Consider the following 19,166-nt stretch of genomic DNA (forward strand, 5'->3'; position numbering starts at 1 on the left):
AAAATGAATAAACAAACTACTTTATACCTTCACTGCAGTTGCTGTTCCACAGCCTTCTTGTCTGCAGAGATTTTACCTACAGAGAAGGTTGTGTCATTGCCTTGTTCATCAAGTATGTGATCAGTCTTGGCTTAAACAGTGTGATGCGCTGCTGAAAAATGCTTTTCCTTCCTGTTGCAGTTATGGCATGTTTGACTGAATACTCATTTCACCATGGTTGCTCCTTCACTGGAATTTTTGCTGGCCAGATGACCTATGATTCTCAGTCTGAATGTGTATTTTTCTGTCCTGACATTCTCTTCTTTGAATTACATCACAAAAGCTAGCTATTCATTCAGACTTGATTTTAAAAGGCTGAGATTTGTATTTAATCATTTTTCTTCTGTTTGGCTCAGAATAAAATTAAATGGGTTCCCCATTTCACTCTGTGAGTTTTTGATCAATAGTTTGTAAGTTATTTTGGAGTCAAAGTCCTTTGACGTACCTTCTTCATTTTCATAAAAATACTCCCGTATGACTAGACCCAAGGAAATTCTTTCAAATACATGTCTAAAAACATGAGTAGTCCCGTAGATATAAATGGGAAATAGCCAAGTATTTAAATCTGTGAGCATGTTTTATTACCTCTTTAAATGTGTCACACAGAAAAACAACTAGTTTATATTATTGATAATGAAGAATGAAGTTTAGGGCCAACCTAAACTCACTTGTGTTATACATTTTCTAAAACATAGTGGAATGAACATTCGTGAGAATTAGGATGTCAAGTAGACTTTTACATGTTTTTCTGAACCAAAGCTTCTATGTAAAAGACAGAATGGCTACAAGCAAAATTTAGAAATCTTTGGAATTACAACAATTTTGTTGCCTTTCGTTGGCATGGCGACCTGGTTCAGGAAAGGCACGGCGACCAACCCCAGGCCGCTCGGGCCATCAGCTCACGGACACCAATGTGGTGGACGGCAAATGGCGTTTATTTGTGAGTGACACGGCATTATATAGCTTGGGTTTATGATGTCACTTCCGTCCGCTTACCTCATAAACTAAGCGTTATTGGCTACCTGGAGAGGGGCCCTATCTTTCCGTACAGCGCGACATCTTCCGGCCGCCAGACCCTAACTACCCACACAATTTATACAACAATTACTGCTTTTTGGCCTGCAGGATGTTACAGAGCTTGTACAATATCATAGACTGGGGGGCATATTCCTGATGTGTCCCTCTGTAATGCCTGCTCCCAACTGTAACACCTTCAGATGTGATCTTTGTGATCAGTATAAAAGCTAGTCTCCGTTGTTAACCTTCACCTTTTTTTAACTTCCTTGTAACAGGTGAGCCTTGGAAATAAAGATTTAATAGGCTGCTCTTTATTGTGCCAATGCTTTGCCTGTACTAGATGGATACACTGTTGTAAGTGATAGAATATTTCAAGCTGTTATTATTCCTTTACGTCCTTAAAAATTTTCTTTGAAAATCTATTGCACTTTGAAGAAGTATTTTCTCTGGTTCTGTTGTAACTTCATATTTCAGCAGTCATTCTGGTGTCTGCAGTCAGGAAAGAAGACAATTAACAAAATGGTAGTTAGCATATCTCATTATGCCACCTAAAATGCCTGCTAGCCGGAGTTGTAGTTGCTAAATTTTGCCTCCAGATTCATGATACTTCGTAAACTTTTCTACTTTGTTTCGTAGGCCAAAAACTAATTCATAGATCTTAGTCTGTATAACTGTATTTTTAAATTGATAATATACAGGAAGACTTCTGTAATTATGTGGGGTTTTAATAAAACTTTTAGAAGAGAGAAAGAGAAAAAGAAGGAAGGAAAGAAAAGCAGAAAAGCAGAGAGTAAGTTAAAGGGAGGGGCTGATGGAGAGAGAGAGAAAAGAAGAAAACAAGAGAAAAAACAGAAACAGAGAAAAAAGAGGAAGAGGAAGGGAGAGAGAGAACAAGAGAAAAAGAGAGAGAATGAGAAAAAGAAAGTGAAAGAAAGGTAAAGAAAGAGAAAAAGAAAGAAAGAAGGAAAAAGAAAGAAAAGGAAAGTTTAAAATCCATATGCACCGTCAGCTACTGGCAATGAGGCATGTAAGTGGTTTACCAGAGTAATTAGTGCTCAAAGTTTTTTTAAAATGTTATATACAACACTCAAAATTTTGGTTAATTATGTCTCCCATTAAAAATTGGAAGATTATTTCCAGATACAGAGTCAGCTTTCTACACCAGTCCTTTCAATGGGACTATATCAGACATCCTTGTCATAAAATACAGATTAATTGTAGATAGTGTGCTTGCTATTTTAATCTTGGGAAACAAATACCAGATTTTTTTTTTTTTCCTGGAGAAACTATAAGAAAAGTAGTTTAAATGTTGTTCATCTCAAGCTGAGTGACATAGCCCTCTATTTCCTGTGGGTGCTCAATGCACATTCTCAGTGGTTTATTTGAAGTGCTTCCATAACTGAAGGACATGTGCATAAAATAATCTCAGGCAAAAAATAAAGACAGTTTGTTGCCATTGCTCTTTAATATATGAATTGAAACCACATTGGTTTATCTACTGGGAATAAATGAAGAAATCATTGGAATGGTAAAAAAATACCTAATCAGACATGTGGCATGTAAATCTACATATATTCATAACTGATGGGTTTATTTTCTTATTAAAAATTGTTTGTTCAATTGTTTACATGAAAATCAAGTAAAAACCAGAGACATTCCTGGGTTTTGTTTTGTTTTGTTTTGTTCTTCTTAAGGAAAAGTAATAAAATTGTAACACTGAACATTTATTGTTCCATAGTATATGAAAAAGCTATTATTTTTTCAGGTTTTTATATGTAAAACATTTTGTACTAGAAGTAAAAAGCAACTTACAAACCAGTATATTTGAAAATTCCTTATCCAGCTGATTTATCTCATTTTTTAGTTTAGCTGTTTACATCGGAACCTTGGTAGGCTACATGAAGAGAGAAAAAAGTCATAAATCACTTTGAAGATAATTAATTTCATAGCACCAAAAATTGGATGACCATCAAATGTTGGCATGTTGGAAAACATTCTAAGGAAGTATTGCTGCAAACTTGTTCTGTTTTTATACTTTTCCCTAGACAACCTTCATTGATTACTGTCAAATACAATTTCTTGTCTAGGTGGCTTGTCCTTCAACCCAATCTGTAGATTCTTAAATTAAAAAACAGTGTTACTGATCTGGGGAGTTAAATATACAATAAGTATTAATCTGTATATCGCTATTTTAAAAAAGACTTCAGAAAAACTCGCAGTAATAATATAAAGTAAAAAATAATGTGTTTCAGTTTAGGATAGACCACCGCTGCTATTCAGCAGAAAAAAAATACTGTTCCATAAAGTTTTTTCTATGCCAGTATTGTAAAGGCATTTGTTGCTTTATGTCTAGTCATATCAATCTGATTTTATTAAGAAGATAATTTTATTTAATAATATGATAAAAACTATTGAAATAGGCCATCATACCAGCTTGCTTAGCAGTAGTGTTCCAAATTCAAAAACTTATTCTTTGATAAGTTTCATTTTGGATGTGAGGAATGGGATCAAAACTTTGGGAAAGTTGAGCAAAGCTGATGCACGCGAACAAGCAGACAGCTTTGGAATTGTAACTTCAACCCATAGATATCTAAATTCTGTTTCAATCTTATTTTTGCTGCAGAAGTTGGTAGCAAAATCCTCAGCAGAAGAATACGCTGAAACAGGAATATACTCTGTCACTGTTTAATATGCAGTGAAGCCTAATCATCCATGCTCATATTTCACCTATAAGAAAAAAGGTTGGCAACAATTAATCTCTATGAAAAGTGGGGATTGGGTACTCCGTAAAAATAGACATCATAGTGTTGTGGTATGGAATACTAAAAATAGCATAGAGAAAAAGTGTATATGTTTTATTGGCAGAGCAAATGTAGAGCAATCACACTGTTATCAGTGTCATTTCAGTACCAGCATTGTAATACCTGTGGTAAGATCTTTAAGGGAGAAAACTGTACTGAAAAAGGTTTCTCTTTAGTATATAAAGAAATGGAAACAGCAGAGAAATTTAACAGTTTGCCCTAGTCTTCCTTTGAGAGTTCCTGTCCTGATTCTGCAGCCACATGTCCCTTTTCCCTACTTGACTATTTTCCAGTAGCTGCATTACAAAGCTCATATCCCAACAAGGAGACTTTGATTCAAATAAAGTACCCAAAGCTTGTTCTTGAAAAGAAGTCAAGCTGAGATTCCTCTTCTGATAACATCTTTTCTGATGTCTTGGCAAGCTTTCTGTCTCTGGAGTTACAAACCTTAAACCAGGAAAGATCAGTGCTTTATGGCCATGAACTGTGAGTTCTTTTTTGTTGTTTGTGTTTTCTCTGAGCTGCTATTAATACATCCTCATGTCTGAGAGATTCCTAGGAAACTGATTAATCCCCATTTAGGTTTCTTTCTAAAAATCTTTAACAGCACCCTAGGTAGAAATTCTCCTCTTTGATATGAAATCCTAGAGAATTTACTCTTGACAAGCAAGTTCTGGAAGTCTTCATCCTCTGGAATTCAAAGGGCTAATGCTTTTGTCTCTGGATTTTCGAATTGCTGAAGTTATTCCATAATGTATAATTCACAGTCAAAAACCAGCATAATTTTATTCTTTGTTACTCTAACCATATTGAAAATACATTTTAAAATGTCTACCAGTCTGAGACATATTGGTATTTTTATAGCAATACCTCATTTTTTTAAACCTCTGTACATTAATTTTTTTGTAGCTGGTCTTTCAGCATCAGTTTTGTTGGGGTCTTCTCAGTGTATCTCTCAATGATGTTTCTTTTACAGAAGTATCATATTAGAAGATAAGGACCCTTTTCTGTCTGCCAACCATTTTACCTCTTCTAGAGGTAAAATGTATACTACAGAGAACCTGTTTTAAACTTTTCCCAACTTAAAAGCACGCAATTAAGTTAAATAAAACAATACATAGGCTTGCATTAACATCTCTGCATTGTTTTTGTCAAAATTTTCCTGGAAATCCTTTTTGTTTGTTTATTTGTTTGTTTGGATTTTTTTTGTACACTAAATTTTTTTAAAATTATAAGTAAAAACTATGTCCTGATTTGAAATCCTTCAAAAGTTTATTTTATTTTTAAAAAAAGAGCAATTAGTGAAAATAAAAAATGCTCTAGGAAATAAAAAAATTGTTGTCCACTTTGGGATTTAACACATAAAAAGATCTTAGAAAAAACTGCCCTCATTGTTATGGTTTAGCCACTTCAATGAAAAAATATTCAGCCAGGTATGTTCAGTGGTTTTACTTAAGTGCACTCTTGGTTTTCACTGACTTAAAAAATGCAGAGGGAAAGGTCAATTATCTGCACATATAAAAGTTTCAGAGTAAGCATTACTGTATTGTCAAAATCACATATATACACACCTTAGCTCAGGCACTAAAACCATTAAACTGCTTTAAAAAGCAGGTGATTTTAATATCAATGTGATTTGGAGATTTCCTTAGTGGTTGAATATTTTGGGCTGATATTTTCAAGCTTTTCAACAATAAAAAAGATGAAATGCACTTAACAATATATATACAAATGTAGATTTCCTTGGTCATGATTAAGCTTTGTAGTTTACCTAAATATGCTAAGGAATGAAGGCTCTCTGAATCAAAAAAGAACAGCTGGAAAAAGGGAGATCTGAAGACTGGGCGATAACCACAGATGAATTGGGCCAAATCTTTGATTTTCAGACTACTTTGTCCTAGAGAATGTATCTTCTAATAAGGATGAATACCTACTTCTTTATTTGATAGAAATGAAACACTTACGGAGAAGCACAAATGGATGCGTATTTGAATGGTTAAATAATATAGAGAGTAACTACCCTTAGAGAAGTAACTCAGTAACTATGGCATGTAAATTAAGGGCCTCTGGGGCTGTTGCTTCATATCAAATGTATTCAGCTTCTGTTTGTTTTTCCAATGGCCAGTACCACAACTTGATTTTAGTAGACTAAGGTCAAAGAGAGGTTCATTTTTTCTTACACTCTTGCACAAAATAATATCTATTGTAAGGGTTTTGCAGATCAGATAAGGCCCTGAGTAATACAAAGTACATTAGAATCCACTTAACAGTACTCCCAGTGACGTTTATCTTTTCTAGACTTTCTTGGTGCTGCAGAGACTAATAGAAGAGGAAACAGACAAAATTACACAAAAAGTTTAACATCCTTGTCAATATAGCTAAACTGTGAGTATGTGCAAGGAACAATTCTTCTGAGTAGAGTGAAGGATTTTTTTGCATTCCTAAAAGTCTATAGACACAATGCAGCACATTTCCAAAAAGTTCAAATGGATATTACTGGGAATTTTTATGAAAATAATCATTTTGCATGCACATTTGTTTGCAAAATTTATCTCCTTGTAGATAAAGCATTTAGGTGTGGAAATATCTAATTTTGATCTGGTCAAATTTGACATTTCCTACTAATAGCAATGTGCTGTATATAGATTCTTGCATTTTTCTTTTATTATTTTTTCCCAAAATATTGGGAACAGTAATTTCCACACTGATCTTGAAGGGCTGTATTATCATCATGTGCCATTGGGCACCATGCCATAAATGGCTTAAATGGCTTTCATACTAGGACTTAAAAATTAAGCCCTAACTATTCTTAGTTAGCATATAACTTATATGTAAAAAGCAGTTGCAATATGTCTTGCACAGGAAAACCATAAAGGATTTATGTTATTAACTGACTGCAGGGATGAATGCTGGATTACCTGACTAGGGTTTAGGACCCAGACCCGAGCATCTGGGAGTCTGGGTGTGGGGAGAGTTGTGAATTTTGTATGTTTGAATATTAGGAACATTATATATGTGAATTATAATGGATGGAACTAAGCACAACCAAGTCACTTTGGAGCTCATGTTCCTTTTTAACCTCAGCAACTTCAAACCTATACTTTTCATTCCCCAGGAGCATGCATCTGTGTATAAAATGATAATCTAGACTGTTTTGTATTTTGCACATGCCCTGCTTTATTTTGCATGTTTGTTCCATGAAAGTGCTCAGTCAAGGTGTGAAGCTGCTTGCACAAGTCTGTTTTAGGGTAGAGGAAAGTGCAGCTGTATAGTTTCAAGCCAAATCATACCATACCTTGTGCCTATAAAGCCAGGTAATAGCCCCTAACTAATTTTTATTTGTAAGTTCTGATATGGGCTGAAGAAATAAGCTTTTTAAAGCTAGATAGTTTACTTTATTAAATACACATGGAACTTTACCTGCGAATGCTGTGTTGGCAGAGGTGACCTCCTCAGGACTGTAGGTTAGTGTCTACATTGCAGAGGGAGGTGCGGCTCTTGTCTTCATCCTTGGGTTTCCCTGGTGGCTAATCAACAAGAAGTCTCATCTGAGGTGCCACGCTCTCCCGCTTCACTGCATGGGGCTCTAAACACTTGACTGGTGTGGTGAATTTGCCCTCTGGGACTAGCAGTTCAGATCGGCAGCATTTAGTATGATGACACGCAAAATCCTTTTGGCTGAATCTGAAATGGTGGACTGGGGAGTTTCTGAGCTTCTGCTTTCAACTACACATTAATCCCTGTGCTTGGATCTTGTTATCCCCTTCTTCCCCCTCTTCCTTTCAGCCTTCCCACCCTATTTGCCTCTTTCTGTCTGTGTGAAGAAGGCTTGGGGGTTAGGCTGGAAGGTGCCATGTGTCCAGCTGGGGCTCTGGCTGAGGTGCCTCAATGAGTATTGACACCTGGCATGTGCTATAGCTCTGCTTAAACTTTGCCTTTCCCAGCAGTGTCGAATCTCACAGTCCATACCTCAGACTTTTGCCTTCATAGTCTCAAGCTCAGTTCATAAAAAAGGACAATAAAAATTTATCCTGCTTGAAATGTGAAGCACAATTGCTTGGTTTAAACTTCTCAGGCAGCCTGTGAATTTTTTATCAATCAACTCAGAGTGGAACAACGTTCACTACATGCACTTGTTATTTTATTGGGCTTATTATCCAATAGGACCTTAACAGTGATACCTATACCAGATAAATCAAGAAGTAAAAAGGTTTATTTCAAACACAGGAGGGGATTCATATGACAGATGCTGGTTCATTGAGAAAAGCTTTCTTTAAAGCTAATTGTGACTTGGTATTACTCTGTGTGTGTGTGTGTGTGAAGATTCCTGCCAAAACTGTGAATATCTAGCATTTCTGAATAGCAAGTTACATCTGAAAAACAGATCCAGCTGTGGTTATGGTCAGAAAAGGGAATATAAAAATAGCAGTTTCTATGTATTTGGTCATGTCTGCTTACTTTTCCAACCAAAATAAAGTTTTTCAAACTTTTTTTTTTTTCATGTAGGCAGTCCAGAGCAAATACATCTTCAGTAAAGTGTGCAGTTACTCTTTTCTTTTTAGATATCTTCTACAGAAATATGCTACTTTCCTAATGCAGAGCTACACTGATTTGAAAGTCAGGTTATCAGGGCAAGTTTGCAAAGCTGCCAAAAAAAATAGAAGAAAAAAAAAAAAAGAAAACCCAAAATCCCCACTCTCAGCTAAGCCCCCAAAACAGAAAAAGAGGAAGAGATTTATAGGTCAGAAAACATGCCTCAAAAGGTCAGAAAACATAACAGAATATTCTTGTATAAAACCTACAACTTTTGATTATCGTATTTAGATCTTTAGTTTCTCTATGTGCAGACTTAACACAGAATTCTTTTTGAAAACTTAAGCATGAAATGCAACTTTTGCAGCCTTCCTTCATACCTTCATATTGAAATTCATTTCAAGGTAAAATTTGATTGAACTGAACTAAAATATTATGCTTCAGTTGTAAAATACATGGGGCAAGAAGACACGGAAAAAGGATCATACTACATTTCGCAGTATATGATGCAGGACCAAAGAGCATTTTCATTTCCCAGATCCAGATGCAAACCTTTGTCTTGACTGCCTACAAATAGAGCATCTGAATATAGCATCTATAGGATCTCTCCTTTTCTAATCTCCCTTCTGTCCCTGGCCCTCCACTCCGTGTGCCCTGGTTTCCACTGAGGGGAGATATAACAGGCTGATGTAAAAGGCAGAGGTGTCCTCTAGCAGGTCTCCAAAATTGGACAAATGGAGAACCAGGACTAGAGAGTTGCACTTGCCCAGCATAATAAATGCAGCCAAAGAAGCTTATGCCGATGACTTGAGCTCTCAAGCAGAACTGCAGATACATCATGAATAATACACAGGACTATGTATTAATAATAGGAATCCATATAGCAAAGTATTTTCTCCATTAGGGAGCACCCTTGTCCTCAAGAGACACAGCAGAAATCTTCCTAAAATTCAGGAGAAATCTGACTACAGGCCAAATACTCCCCTCAGGGAAGACAGTGGCAAAAAAAATCTACTTGACTTTAATGGCGCGTGATTTTGTGCTTTATACAAAAAAAGGTCACTCATCACATGCATGGAAAACAAGTCAAATACATCTGGTTAACAGAATGTAGCTATTTTGGGCTCAGCGTGGTGCTATGATTATTTTTGTTGCTTATTGTTTATATTTATGTCTATCTTTAAGCACAGGGAGAAAACCAGAAAACAAAACCTAAGTGAGATATTCATGTTCTATCAGTTGCAGTGGACAAGGATTTTGCACAAGGTCATTGTCCAGTGGAATGTATTTTCTCTGTTCTCAGGTTATGCATCTCTAAGGAACTCCTGTAAATTAGCTTTTATTCTTGGGAGAAAAACAAAGACAGAAAAAAACCCAACCTAGAAATAATTTTCATTCTGCAGATTTCAGAAAGGTTTTTTTTTTCCTCATATAAATGTTTTCCCTGTAATGCCAAATGTTCAAAATATTTTCTTCACAGGCTCGCTCTCTCTCAAATCCTTTCTGTACCCTTTCTTTCACTTACCAAGGCAGTAATTCCCAAATGGAAATTTTATGTTTTGCCACTGGGCATAAATTGGGTGAAGAAAAAAAAAAAGTTTTGGGCATATAGGAAAAAATTGAATAAAAATTAACAATGAACATTTGTGGCTTGGGAAATAACCTGTTTTTAAGAAAAGCTGTTTCATTCAAAGGTGTTTATCAGCAGTATGGATAATAAGTGTGGGCAAAGGAACCTGGGCTGGAGAAGGAGACCCGTTTTCTGACTCACGTGGCATGGGGCCACATGCAGATCTCTGGTTTATTTGTGGAAGACGGAGGGAAACGGTTTCCTGTGTTGTCACACGCTTGTGCTATAGACGGTAGGTGGGTGCATGGGAGAAAGGAACACTTTAAATTACAGCAGAATTCTTCCTGAAGTGTTTGTTTTTGAAGACTCGCGTGTCATGAAGGCCGGTCCCTTGACTTTAAACAAAAACCAATGCCATCGCTTCCATGAGGTTAAAAGGAAGCGCAACAGAAGAATGACAACCACTTTGCCTGCGACAGAAGGAAGGTCAGGCCTCACTTTGGACTGAGGTTCTCTCCACGGAGCAACGCCAGGCAGCTGATATTTGACCTTTAGATTCCCCAGAGTTGCCACAATTTTGGGGAAGTGGCGTTTGTCAGATGGCCAAAGAGGGTGATGGAAAGGCCAGGCTGGAGGCCAGGGGCAGCCATGGGCAGGTCGGAGGAAAGGTGTTTTCTTCCTGGGAAGTTGGCCTTGCTTTGTCCCTGGCCGTAGGGTGGGGGAGTCCTGCTGAAACGGCGCTGGATGAGGCTGCTGCCTGGGGATGGGGCCGAGGGGCAGGTGGAGAAAGGGGGAGGTTGTGAGGGGAAATGCCTGCAGGGAGGGAGAGGTTTGTTCGGGCTGCAGGTGTGAGGGCAGAGGGGACGGAGGGGCCAGGAGGGGCTTGACGGGGAGGCTTCGGGGGGCTGCGCAGCAGCAGACACCAGCCCCGGGGCAAGAGCCCGGTCCGGCTGCTCCGCCTGAGCCCCTAAGGGATGGAGGGAGGGATGGAGGGAGGGATGAGGCGGTGGGAGCCCTCTCCCTGGGCTGGCTGCGGGGCGGGAGGGGAGGCAGCTCCTGGGGAGGGGAGGAGGAGAGGAGGCAAAGAGGGGATGTTGTTAAACAGTTTCTTACCGTAAGAGGGAGTTGGGACCCAGATCTTTCCAGTTAATCACACAACAAACTTAGATCATCGCAATAAAAAGCAGCTCGGCTCACTCTGCCTCCTCGAGTGACCGGCCGCGCACAGGGTCCTTCCGAGGAGCCAGCTCCTCTTCTCCTCCCCGCCAGCCGCCGGGGGGGCCGCCGGCACCATGTGGGCCACCCAACTCCTGCCAGCCTTGCTGCTCCATCAGCTGCTGCTGCTTCCCATCACCAGCCCAGTGGCAGGTTAGTTTTTCTATCACTTCGCTAGTGACCCCCCCCCTCCCGCCGCCGCCGCCCTCCACCTCACAGCCGCACCATTTTCCCTCTCCTTCGCTCCGCCGTGGCGAGGCTGGGTGCTCGGGGCGGTGCACCGGGCTCACCCCCCCCCCCCCCCCCGCCTCCCCACACGCAGGTGGGGCGGGCGGGAAGACCCCGCCACCTCCAGCGCCCGTCGGCTCCTACCTGCTCGGCGGGGCAGGCGCCTCGCCCCGCGGCCGGGCGGGGGCTGAGGTGCGCCGGTGCCCGCCCAGCGCCTGCCCGCGCCCGGGGAGGGCTGCGGAGCGGAGCGGAGCGGGTGCGGGTCGGGTCGGGTCGGGACAAGGCGCGCTCTGTCCGCGGCAGGGGGACAGCGGCACGTTTTGGTGGCTGGCGGAGAGGTGGCTGCTTGCCGCCGCCGCCTCCCCGGGTGAAGGGGAACCCGGGGCTCGCTCGGGACGGGGAGCCCTGGAGAGACTGAGGGCGGGGGAAGGAACGCTCGGCGTTGCCCGCGGGTCTTCCCGGCCCTTATCAGGACATGAACACGTATCCTTAATTTCCAAGCGGCGGAATGGACGTTCAATAACAGAAGTTGACGAGGGATACCCAAACGCGGGACAGTACGTTGCTGAAAGGGAATGTCCTTGCTGAAGTTCAGCGGCATGAACATCCTATTTCCAGACTGAAATATTTGTAATTTCATTAGACGTTCCCAATGAAATCCGGGAGGTGGGGAGGGGGGGGGAGGAAGGAACAAACAATAAGTAATCAAGTGCTGGAAGCTCTTTAGCTGAATTTCTTTCCTGAAGTGTCCCCCTTGGACTGGATATCTGAAGAGCTAACTCTGTGTTTCTATTGGCCCTCTGGGGAGACGTTTAAGGAAAAAAAAAAAGTTTGCAAAGGTTTCTACAAACCTTTCCTTCCTTCCTTCCTTCCGGCAACATTGTTAGGGTCAGACCTTTGCACAGACAGAAACAAAAGACAGCCACGATTCGGAGAAAAGATCTGCCAGGAGCGGGCAGAGTGAGGGCAGGCACATGCAGCGTCTGGGTCCTGGGGCAAGGTCTGAGGGCATCAGGCAACGTGTATGGCAAGTGATGTTGATGGTTTCCAAGACATAACTGCAGTTGCTAGTTAAAAGAATAAATGTTTTGAAATAGGATTTCAAAGTGGAATATTTTGTGATCTGAGTGGGCAAGTCAAAAAAAGACTGGCAGCATCGCATGCAGTAAAACCTGTCGTTTTTCCCCTACAGCAAGAATGTGGTTCTGTAGGATGCTGAACATCTCACCAGAGCTTCTGTGCTCAGTCTGCTCAATGATGATTTTGTTTTCGTGGGCGTTCTTAGCAGGTGACACAGAGATACAGACACTGTGCTACTACACTTTCACTTTTCTGAACTTCTTTTCCATGTACATTGCAATTTCCATTTTATGGGCACATGACCTCTCTGAAAAGTGATGACTAGAGCCAGTTAGGAACTTTCTGAGGATTTTTTTTTTTTTTAACTGAAAAATGCTGACCCTTCAAAACTTTTCACAAAAATAATTCCTTTCAAACAGAAACTTACTTTGGTTGGTTCCCCCAAATCAAATGAAAGATAAATTTGCAGCAGGAGACATTCATAATAGCTTGTGGTACCTGCTGTTGAGAAACCCTCACCTATGACAGAAACTCATCAACTGATGGTCTAGTTTGAAAAAAAAGTGGAATAAATCCCCCCCGCTGCCTTTAATCCATGGACCGAAGATACAGAAACTGGTCTATAGCCAAGTTCATAAGAAGCTAGGTCATGCCTACTCTCTTGATAGTCAGGGTGCTTTTCTTGAATGAGAGAAAGTCCTTGTTCTCCCTGACAGTAGGCTCTTAGCTCTGATCTGTAGTTTACCAAGCTCAATGTATATTTAATCTATCTAATGTTCCAACAGGAGAGGTTGAAAGACAGCCTCAGTACTGCCAGTATCATTAGGCTGACAAAGAGGGTTGTGCCCTAACCAAGGGGCTCTCCAGTTTAGAAGTGAATGGTTCATCTTGATGCAGAGGAAAATTAGATTTCCAAAACTTCAGAATTTTTCACAGAGTAGAACTTGTTTTCTGGCCAACTTTCATAGTGACAGTTTCTTGGCAACCCTCCCTTTCTTAACTTTCTTCCCCCACCCGCCTTAATATTAATCAATCCTATTGTTTGCCTTATGGGCAAGAAAGATGACTCTTACCACACACTGCCATTGTGCTTACCTTGCTTTTTAAAAATATATGATCTTCAACAAAAGTGTCTGGATTTTTACAAAGTAGGCAAGGGGAAGTTGTGCCATTCCTTTCTGAAAATATATTGATTGCTTTCTAAACTTACATGGTATCTTTGTATGGGATGTTGAATTCTTTTTGTTTGGAGGTTTTTAAGAAAGATTAATATTTGCCTACAAATTTGTTCTTTTTATATATGAAAAACAAGCTAAGTGATGAAAATAGAATTTAAAAATAGGAAAAAAAAGAAGTCTTTTGCTAATGCATGTCCATACTTTTTCCATTACTGTTCTGTCAAAGCTGATTTTAAATGTACCTAATGATGAGTGTTATTTCTTCTGTTAATGGATCTTTTAGGTTTGGAATCCCATGCCCTAAGTTCTGTGCGAAGACAATGTCCTGTGTTACCCGGGTTGCTGACTAATACATTTGGGTTATATTAATGGGTAAAGAAAAAGGAGGGTGAAGAAAACACAGAGAAATTTTAATGTCAGCAAGCTGTCCACGCTATCAGTTTCTGAGTTTCTTTTTAATATATAAAAGATAAGACAGTGATTGGTGAAAGATAAATGTGCAAGTTTCCTATAGACTACTTGCCTAGTCATTATCAATATCCTGTAAGTCTCTGTCACTTGCACAAAGAAATTAATCTGTAGCTAATAACTTTATCAGGGAGTTTTCTTCCTTGTTCAGATATTCTCATTATTCAGTATTCTTAGACAGTATCTCTTTAATAATGTTAATCTAGTGAAACTAAAAATTACTTTTTAATCAAAGTAAAAAGTAGATTGGTATATTACAAAAGAGTGAATGTTAAAGATATATTTAAATTAAAGATATATTTTTCTGTGAAAAGACTGTCAGCCAAGTGTGTTTATTCAAATTTCTCAGCACTTTCTGTAGTTTGCATGATTCAAAGCAGTTGCTAATGAAGATGTGGGAGTTGCATTTAGTTCCTATAAATAACTATTGCTTACAAAAAAAAAAAAAAAAATCCCATAGCCATAATCGATATATGAATGTTGTGTATTCCTGTGGTCTGCATAGCTAAGTATATTTAAAAAATTTAACGTGATTTATACTTCTCCATCCCAGCTGTAGATAATCATTATACTATATACTGTCAACAAAGTGAAATGATACTTTGCCAGTTGGAAGACTGTATTCCTTCTGTTTAATGGAATCCTTTTGGTGCTCAGTGCCAGGGGCTGCTTGTTTTGCTCTCACATGTAATACAGCACTTACCCTGCTTAACAGATTTTCTGTTTCTATTAATGCCATTTTCATAAGCAACATAGCAGGAGAATATAGAGTTGAAAGACACGAGATTAAAATGTTGCATAAAACTCTGGAATATTGTGCACTGAAGTCAAGGAAAGGAAAGCCTCTTATTGGAGGAGCTCATCTGTCATTATTGTAATACTTCAACTGAGGCCAGCGTTGGAAGGGAAATGTGCAGTCTCCCTCGGAGAGTGTAATATCTTCCCTTTGGATCTTTATGCTGAACATTAGTTTGCCACTTAAGCATTTCGAACTTTTCCAAGGAGATCTGAAAGCAGGATTACTGGGCCTCTTGATGGGTAAAAGCTTGATGTGGAGAGGAGAGGGTTGCCCTGAGCATTTTGCAATTACTTGTACTGGATGAGTATTGGAATTTCACTTTCTGCCCATCAGCGTTGAAGTGGGGTTGAAGGGCTGAGGCTGGAAGGCAGCCTGGAGGTGAGAAAGTATTGACCATAGAGGTGAGAAAGGGTTGATCTCCACGCTTGCTCGGGAAGCATGAATTGTGGGAGAATTGGCATGATGTGAGCAACATTTGTACCTTGCAGTGGGGAAGTATGGCAACTACAAACAACTGGGAAGGGGTGAGGACATCCTCGCCGTTACCCCATCTTTTTTCTGTAGGTTTTTTTGGCAGTGCCCTTAGAGAATAGTGTTCCCGAACGTGGTTAGTACCTACACGTGAAGCAGCGCTGTGGCGAAGCAGAGCTGGGAACATGCTCCAGATTAGTCAGATGTGTTAGCAAAATCTAGCTGCAGGAGTTTTCAATGGCTTGTGGGCCTCCACCCATGTGCTGTCTGCTGAGCCCGGCCACGCCTGGCAGTCCTCGGTGCTGCTGGGCCAGCTGGGGACTGGCTGCTCCCGCCGTCTGCCCTCAGCTCCAGCTCTTCCTACGGCTCCCAGCCTTGGCCAGCAGCACTACTGTTATGTATACACATGCAGCAAGGCTCTCATCACTCCTCACAAGGGCTGTTTCCCTGCCCTCAGCAGTCGGTCACTCTGGTTTCTTCTTTTTTTTTGCCCAAATCCCTGCCCTGCCTGCTCGTGCTTTTCTCTTCACCCCCCACTCCATGCCCGGACATCCTCAGCGGTGGCTGAGACCCCGTCGCAAAAGGAGTGCACGACGTACTGGGTGCCTTGGAGGAGACACCAAACACTTGTAAAGATTGTGGAATGCAATGCAAAATGGTGGGGATTTAATTCTTGTGCAAAATACGTAAGAAGACAAATCTTACAAGGGAAAATCCTCTCAGTAATTTAGCCAGAGGTTAGATACAGCGAGTCAGAGTACAAACTGCAGAACATTTGTTTCTGCCAATGGGTCCCAGCATCCTGCTGAGCAGATAACCTTTTCTTGGAAGAAAAAGAGCTGTCCTTTTGCATCTACCATCCAATTTTAGAATATACTATCAGTTGTTAGCATTATCTTTAGCTTCTTGAGCTTTCACACTGACTATAGGAGAGGCTTACGAAGGCAGGACTTGGCACAAACATGAAGTTGGGTCCCAAGTAATATGGCAATCTTTGCTAATAAGGGGTATGCGTGCATGGGGGTGTGTGTGAGTGCTAATATGCAACGTAAAGCCAAAAAGAAATATCTTTTTGCATTTCCTGAATCTGCTCAACAACTAGAATGAAAGCCAATGTAAAAATAAGGAAGAAATTATCTCTATATTATACATCTATATTTCAAACTACTTTCTCAAAATTGTAGATTTTTTTCTATTATGGCTCTTTTGCCTAGAAAATTAATTTCAGAAATTAAAATAATCACATCATCCTCCAGATACCTTTCTGAGAAATTGTTTAATTGTGACAAGGTAGAGATGCCTCCTTGGACAGCTGGTTTTATTTTGGTGACTTTCCATCTATACAGCTGACTGCAGTTTTTATGGGTATGGTTGGTAAACTTTCATGCCAAATTATTGTCTTACGTAAATAACCGCATTAAACTTAATCTGGCATCTAAGTCTATTCAATCTACAAAGTTCTTTTCTTGGGCACATTTCAGAATTGTTTCAGTTTCTCATTATGCTGGTCTTTCTTTCTTTCTTCCTTTCTTTTTTTTTTTTTTTCCAAATGAGAAGTCATTTGGAAAAGGTGTTCACTTTTTTGCATTCTAGCCAGGAATTTGGACATTTCTGATACTGAAACAGGCATAAGGAGAAGTCAAAGTAAATGAAAGTAAGTTAAAAGTAAGTTAAAAGTGCTGAGTATTAATCCTTTTTATCAAAGTGACTCTGCTAGGACTTGCTTTGAGAGAGAAAATTGCCTTGAATGTATTTGTTTAAAAAGTGCTTCCTAACTATTCTCATAGATAACAATACTTTGATGACCCTATTAATGATTTTACTATCAACTTTCACCTTTAACATCTTTTCTTTTATTACTGTGACCATACTGTTAACTTAAGCATGTGGTGTCTGAAACCATTTAGTAACATCTACTTTCACCATCTGGTCAAGTTTTGTTTTGTTTTCTTTTTTCTTAATGAAGCCAGCATATTTATGCTGTCACACTGGGGCCTGCACCAATATGCAATTTACCCTTGATGTTTTAGATCCTTTAAAAAGCATTGTCTTGGAAATACATTATTGAATTTATTTAAAAGTATCCCTTGAACCATGTTTTATAGACAAGTTAAACACCTCACTGCATTTACATACTGTTTTTCAACCCAAGTATGCTGAGAACTGTTGCTTTATTTCAAACCCTACTCATTGATTTTTTTTCTTACACAAGCTTTGCCAAATGCAATTTTATGCATATAATTAAACATACTTTATTTTTTATTTTCATATTAAATTGTCACTATTTATACTGAGATAAGCATTCAGCTTTGATATCTCTTCTGAAAAGTGTTGTCTGACGCTGTGATAATCCATGGTTTTGCAGATTTTTGCTTTGTACATTTTATTGAGATCTAACATTTGCTTGTTTCTTTTTTTTTCCATTCAGATACATACTTATGAATACATTTGCTTGGGTGTTACTATGCAATTTTTGTCAAGTATGGTGTTCCCTGATAAAATGTTTGAATGTTTATTGTGTTGAACTGTGCTTTCCAACATTTATTTCAGATGTGTTTAGGGTTGGGGTTTTTTTCGTTTGTTTGTTTTTGTTTTTTTTTTCTTGAAGGCCTTTCATATGGTGGTAGATTTCTGATTCCCCCTGCCCCCCAGTCTTATATCACATGAAATTCAGCTTTCATATTTTATTTTTTTTCTAGCTCATTGAGGAAATCTAGTTTACTTTGGCTTGCAGTGATGATTGTTTGCAAAATTAATAGCTAATCTCATTTTGACATTCTGACCTGGTTATCAATTATAACACAAATAATTCAATCTCTAATTAGTCCATCTGTTAACTGCTCAAGGTCAAGTGACTTCATTTCATTACAAACATGATGCCAAATATTAAACAGAGATCTAAAATGCCAACTGATACTAAAGAAAGGGACTATGTCTTCTATATTTCTAAAGTAATTGTGCCACTTTATATGACCATTTTTCTTCACTGGAATATATTTTGAATCTTCAGCTTCTCTGAGCTTCCTACACAGTGTGTGGACAACTTCCCTCTTTTTAATTTTTCTCCCCATTGCTCCATTTGGAAGGACTGCAGTTGATTCCTGCAGTTCTCTGACAACATCTGCCAGCTTAAGGAATTTAGGTGTCTTAGTTTTCTTGATTTTTTTTTTTTTCCCAAAAGATTTAGTTTATCTCTGACATCTGACAAACATAATAAACAGCAGTGCTGTTATGTGACTGTCCACATTTTTTTCAAAACTGAAAATTATAAAAGGACTTTTTTCCATCCATGGTATAAAGACCTGTATCCAACTTACATCAGTAATTATGAGAATAGAAAAAAAAATTTTCATCACTCTACACAGGTGAAAGTTTAACACAACAAAGTAAATAACTAATTAGTAACATGCTGATGTTCTGCAAGTGTTAACAAACAGAATAAGGAAATAAAACTCCATACCAAACCATCAAGATTTCATTAAGAATCTTGATTTAAACATAAAACTTTAATTTAAATCTATTTATCTTCTCATTCGGAAAATTTGGTCTTGAGTTTTGATGTGTTTGTTTCTGTATAATAAAATGGGATGCAAAATTAGAAAGAAACAAAAGGAATGAGGCCTCTCACATTCTCACAAGACTTCACAATGTGTTTCTTTAAGAAAGCACTATTGCATAGACTAGAATGAAACTTGGAAACCCTGGAAGTTGACATGCTGAATGCATCATAACTCCTGTTTAACAAAAGCTTTGTAGAGTCTATGACA

General features: G+C 39.1%; 2 protein-coding genes across 6 annotated transcripts in view; one reads left to right on the forward strand and one right to left on the reverse strand.

Moving 5' to 3' along the window:
• Positions 1-597: 597 nt before the first annotated feature.
• LOC115341992 (serine/arginine repetitive matrix protein 1-like) lies at positions 598-12,149 on the reverse strand. Of its 3 annotated transcripts, none has more exons than XR_003923593.1 (4): positions 11,074-11,181; positions 2,869-2,950; positions 1,139-1,545; positions 598-868 (listed from the first exon to the last, which is right to left on the reverse strand). XR_003923593.1 is itself a non-coding variant. In XM_030015712.1 (3 exons), the coding sequence occupies exons 1-2, from the start codon at positions 12,041-12,043 to the stop codon at positions 2,922-2,924; spliced, it is 525 nt and encodes a 174-aa protein (XP_029871572.1). In that variant the 5' UTR covers positions 12,044-12,149; the 3' UTR covers positions 598-1,545; positions 2,869-2,921. The 3 variants fall into 3 exon arrangements, 1 of the variants encoding a protein (XP_029871572.1); XR_003923592.2 differs by lacking the exon at positions 11,074-11,181 and adding an exon at positions 7,278-9,487; XM_030015712.1 differs by lacking the exon at positions 11,074-11,181 and adding an exon at positions 11,548-12,149 and having other exon boundaries at positions 598-1,545.
• The window catches only part of HGF (hepatocyte growth factor), a 60,444-nt gene continuing 52,507 nt past the window's right edge, over positions 11,230-19,166 (forward strand). For 2 of the 3 annotated variants that reach the window (XM_030015709.1, XM_030015710.2), the window contains exon 1: positions 11,230-11,328. In XM_030015709.1, coding sequence (XP_029871569.1) covers positions 11,253-11,328 — 76 coding nt within the window. In that variant the 5' untranslated portion in view covers positions 11,230-11,252. Of the gene's footprint in view, positions 11,329-16,759; positions 17,054-19,166 lie in introns of those variants that run through there. The other variant, XM_030015711.2, reaches the window with a different exon arrangement.

The sequence above is a fragment of the Aquila chrysaetos genome, chromosome 5 (genome assembly GCF_900496995.4).
Source record: "Aquila chrysaetos chrysaetos chromosome 5, bAquChr1.4, whole genome shotgun sequence".
Classification (NCBI taxonomy): Eukaryota; Metazoa; Chordata; class Aves; order Accipitriformes; family Accipitridae; genus Aquila; species Aquila chrysaetos.

Bases quoted from the DNA above. Each gene is read 5' to 3' on its own strand.
- LOC115341992 (XM_030015712.1), bottom strand. From the start codon at position 12,043: ATGAAATTACAAATATTTCAGTCTGGAAATAGGATGTTCATGCCGCTG. The intron at 2,951-11,547 runs GTAGGAGCCGAC...CTCTTCATGTAG, and splicing joins GCGCCTGCCCCGCCGAGCAG to CCTACCAAGGTTCCGATGTA.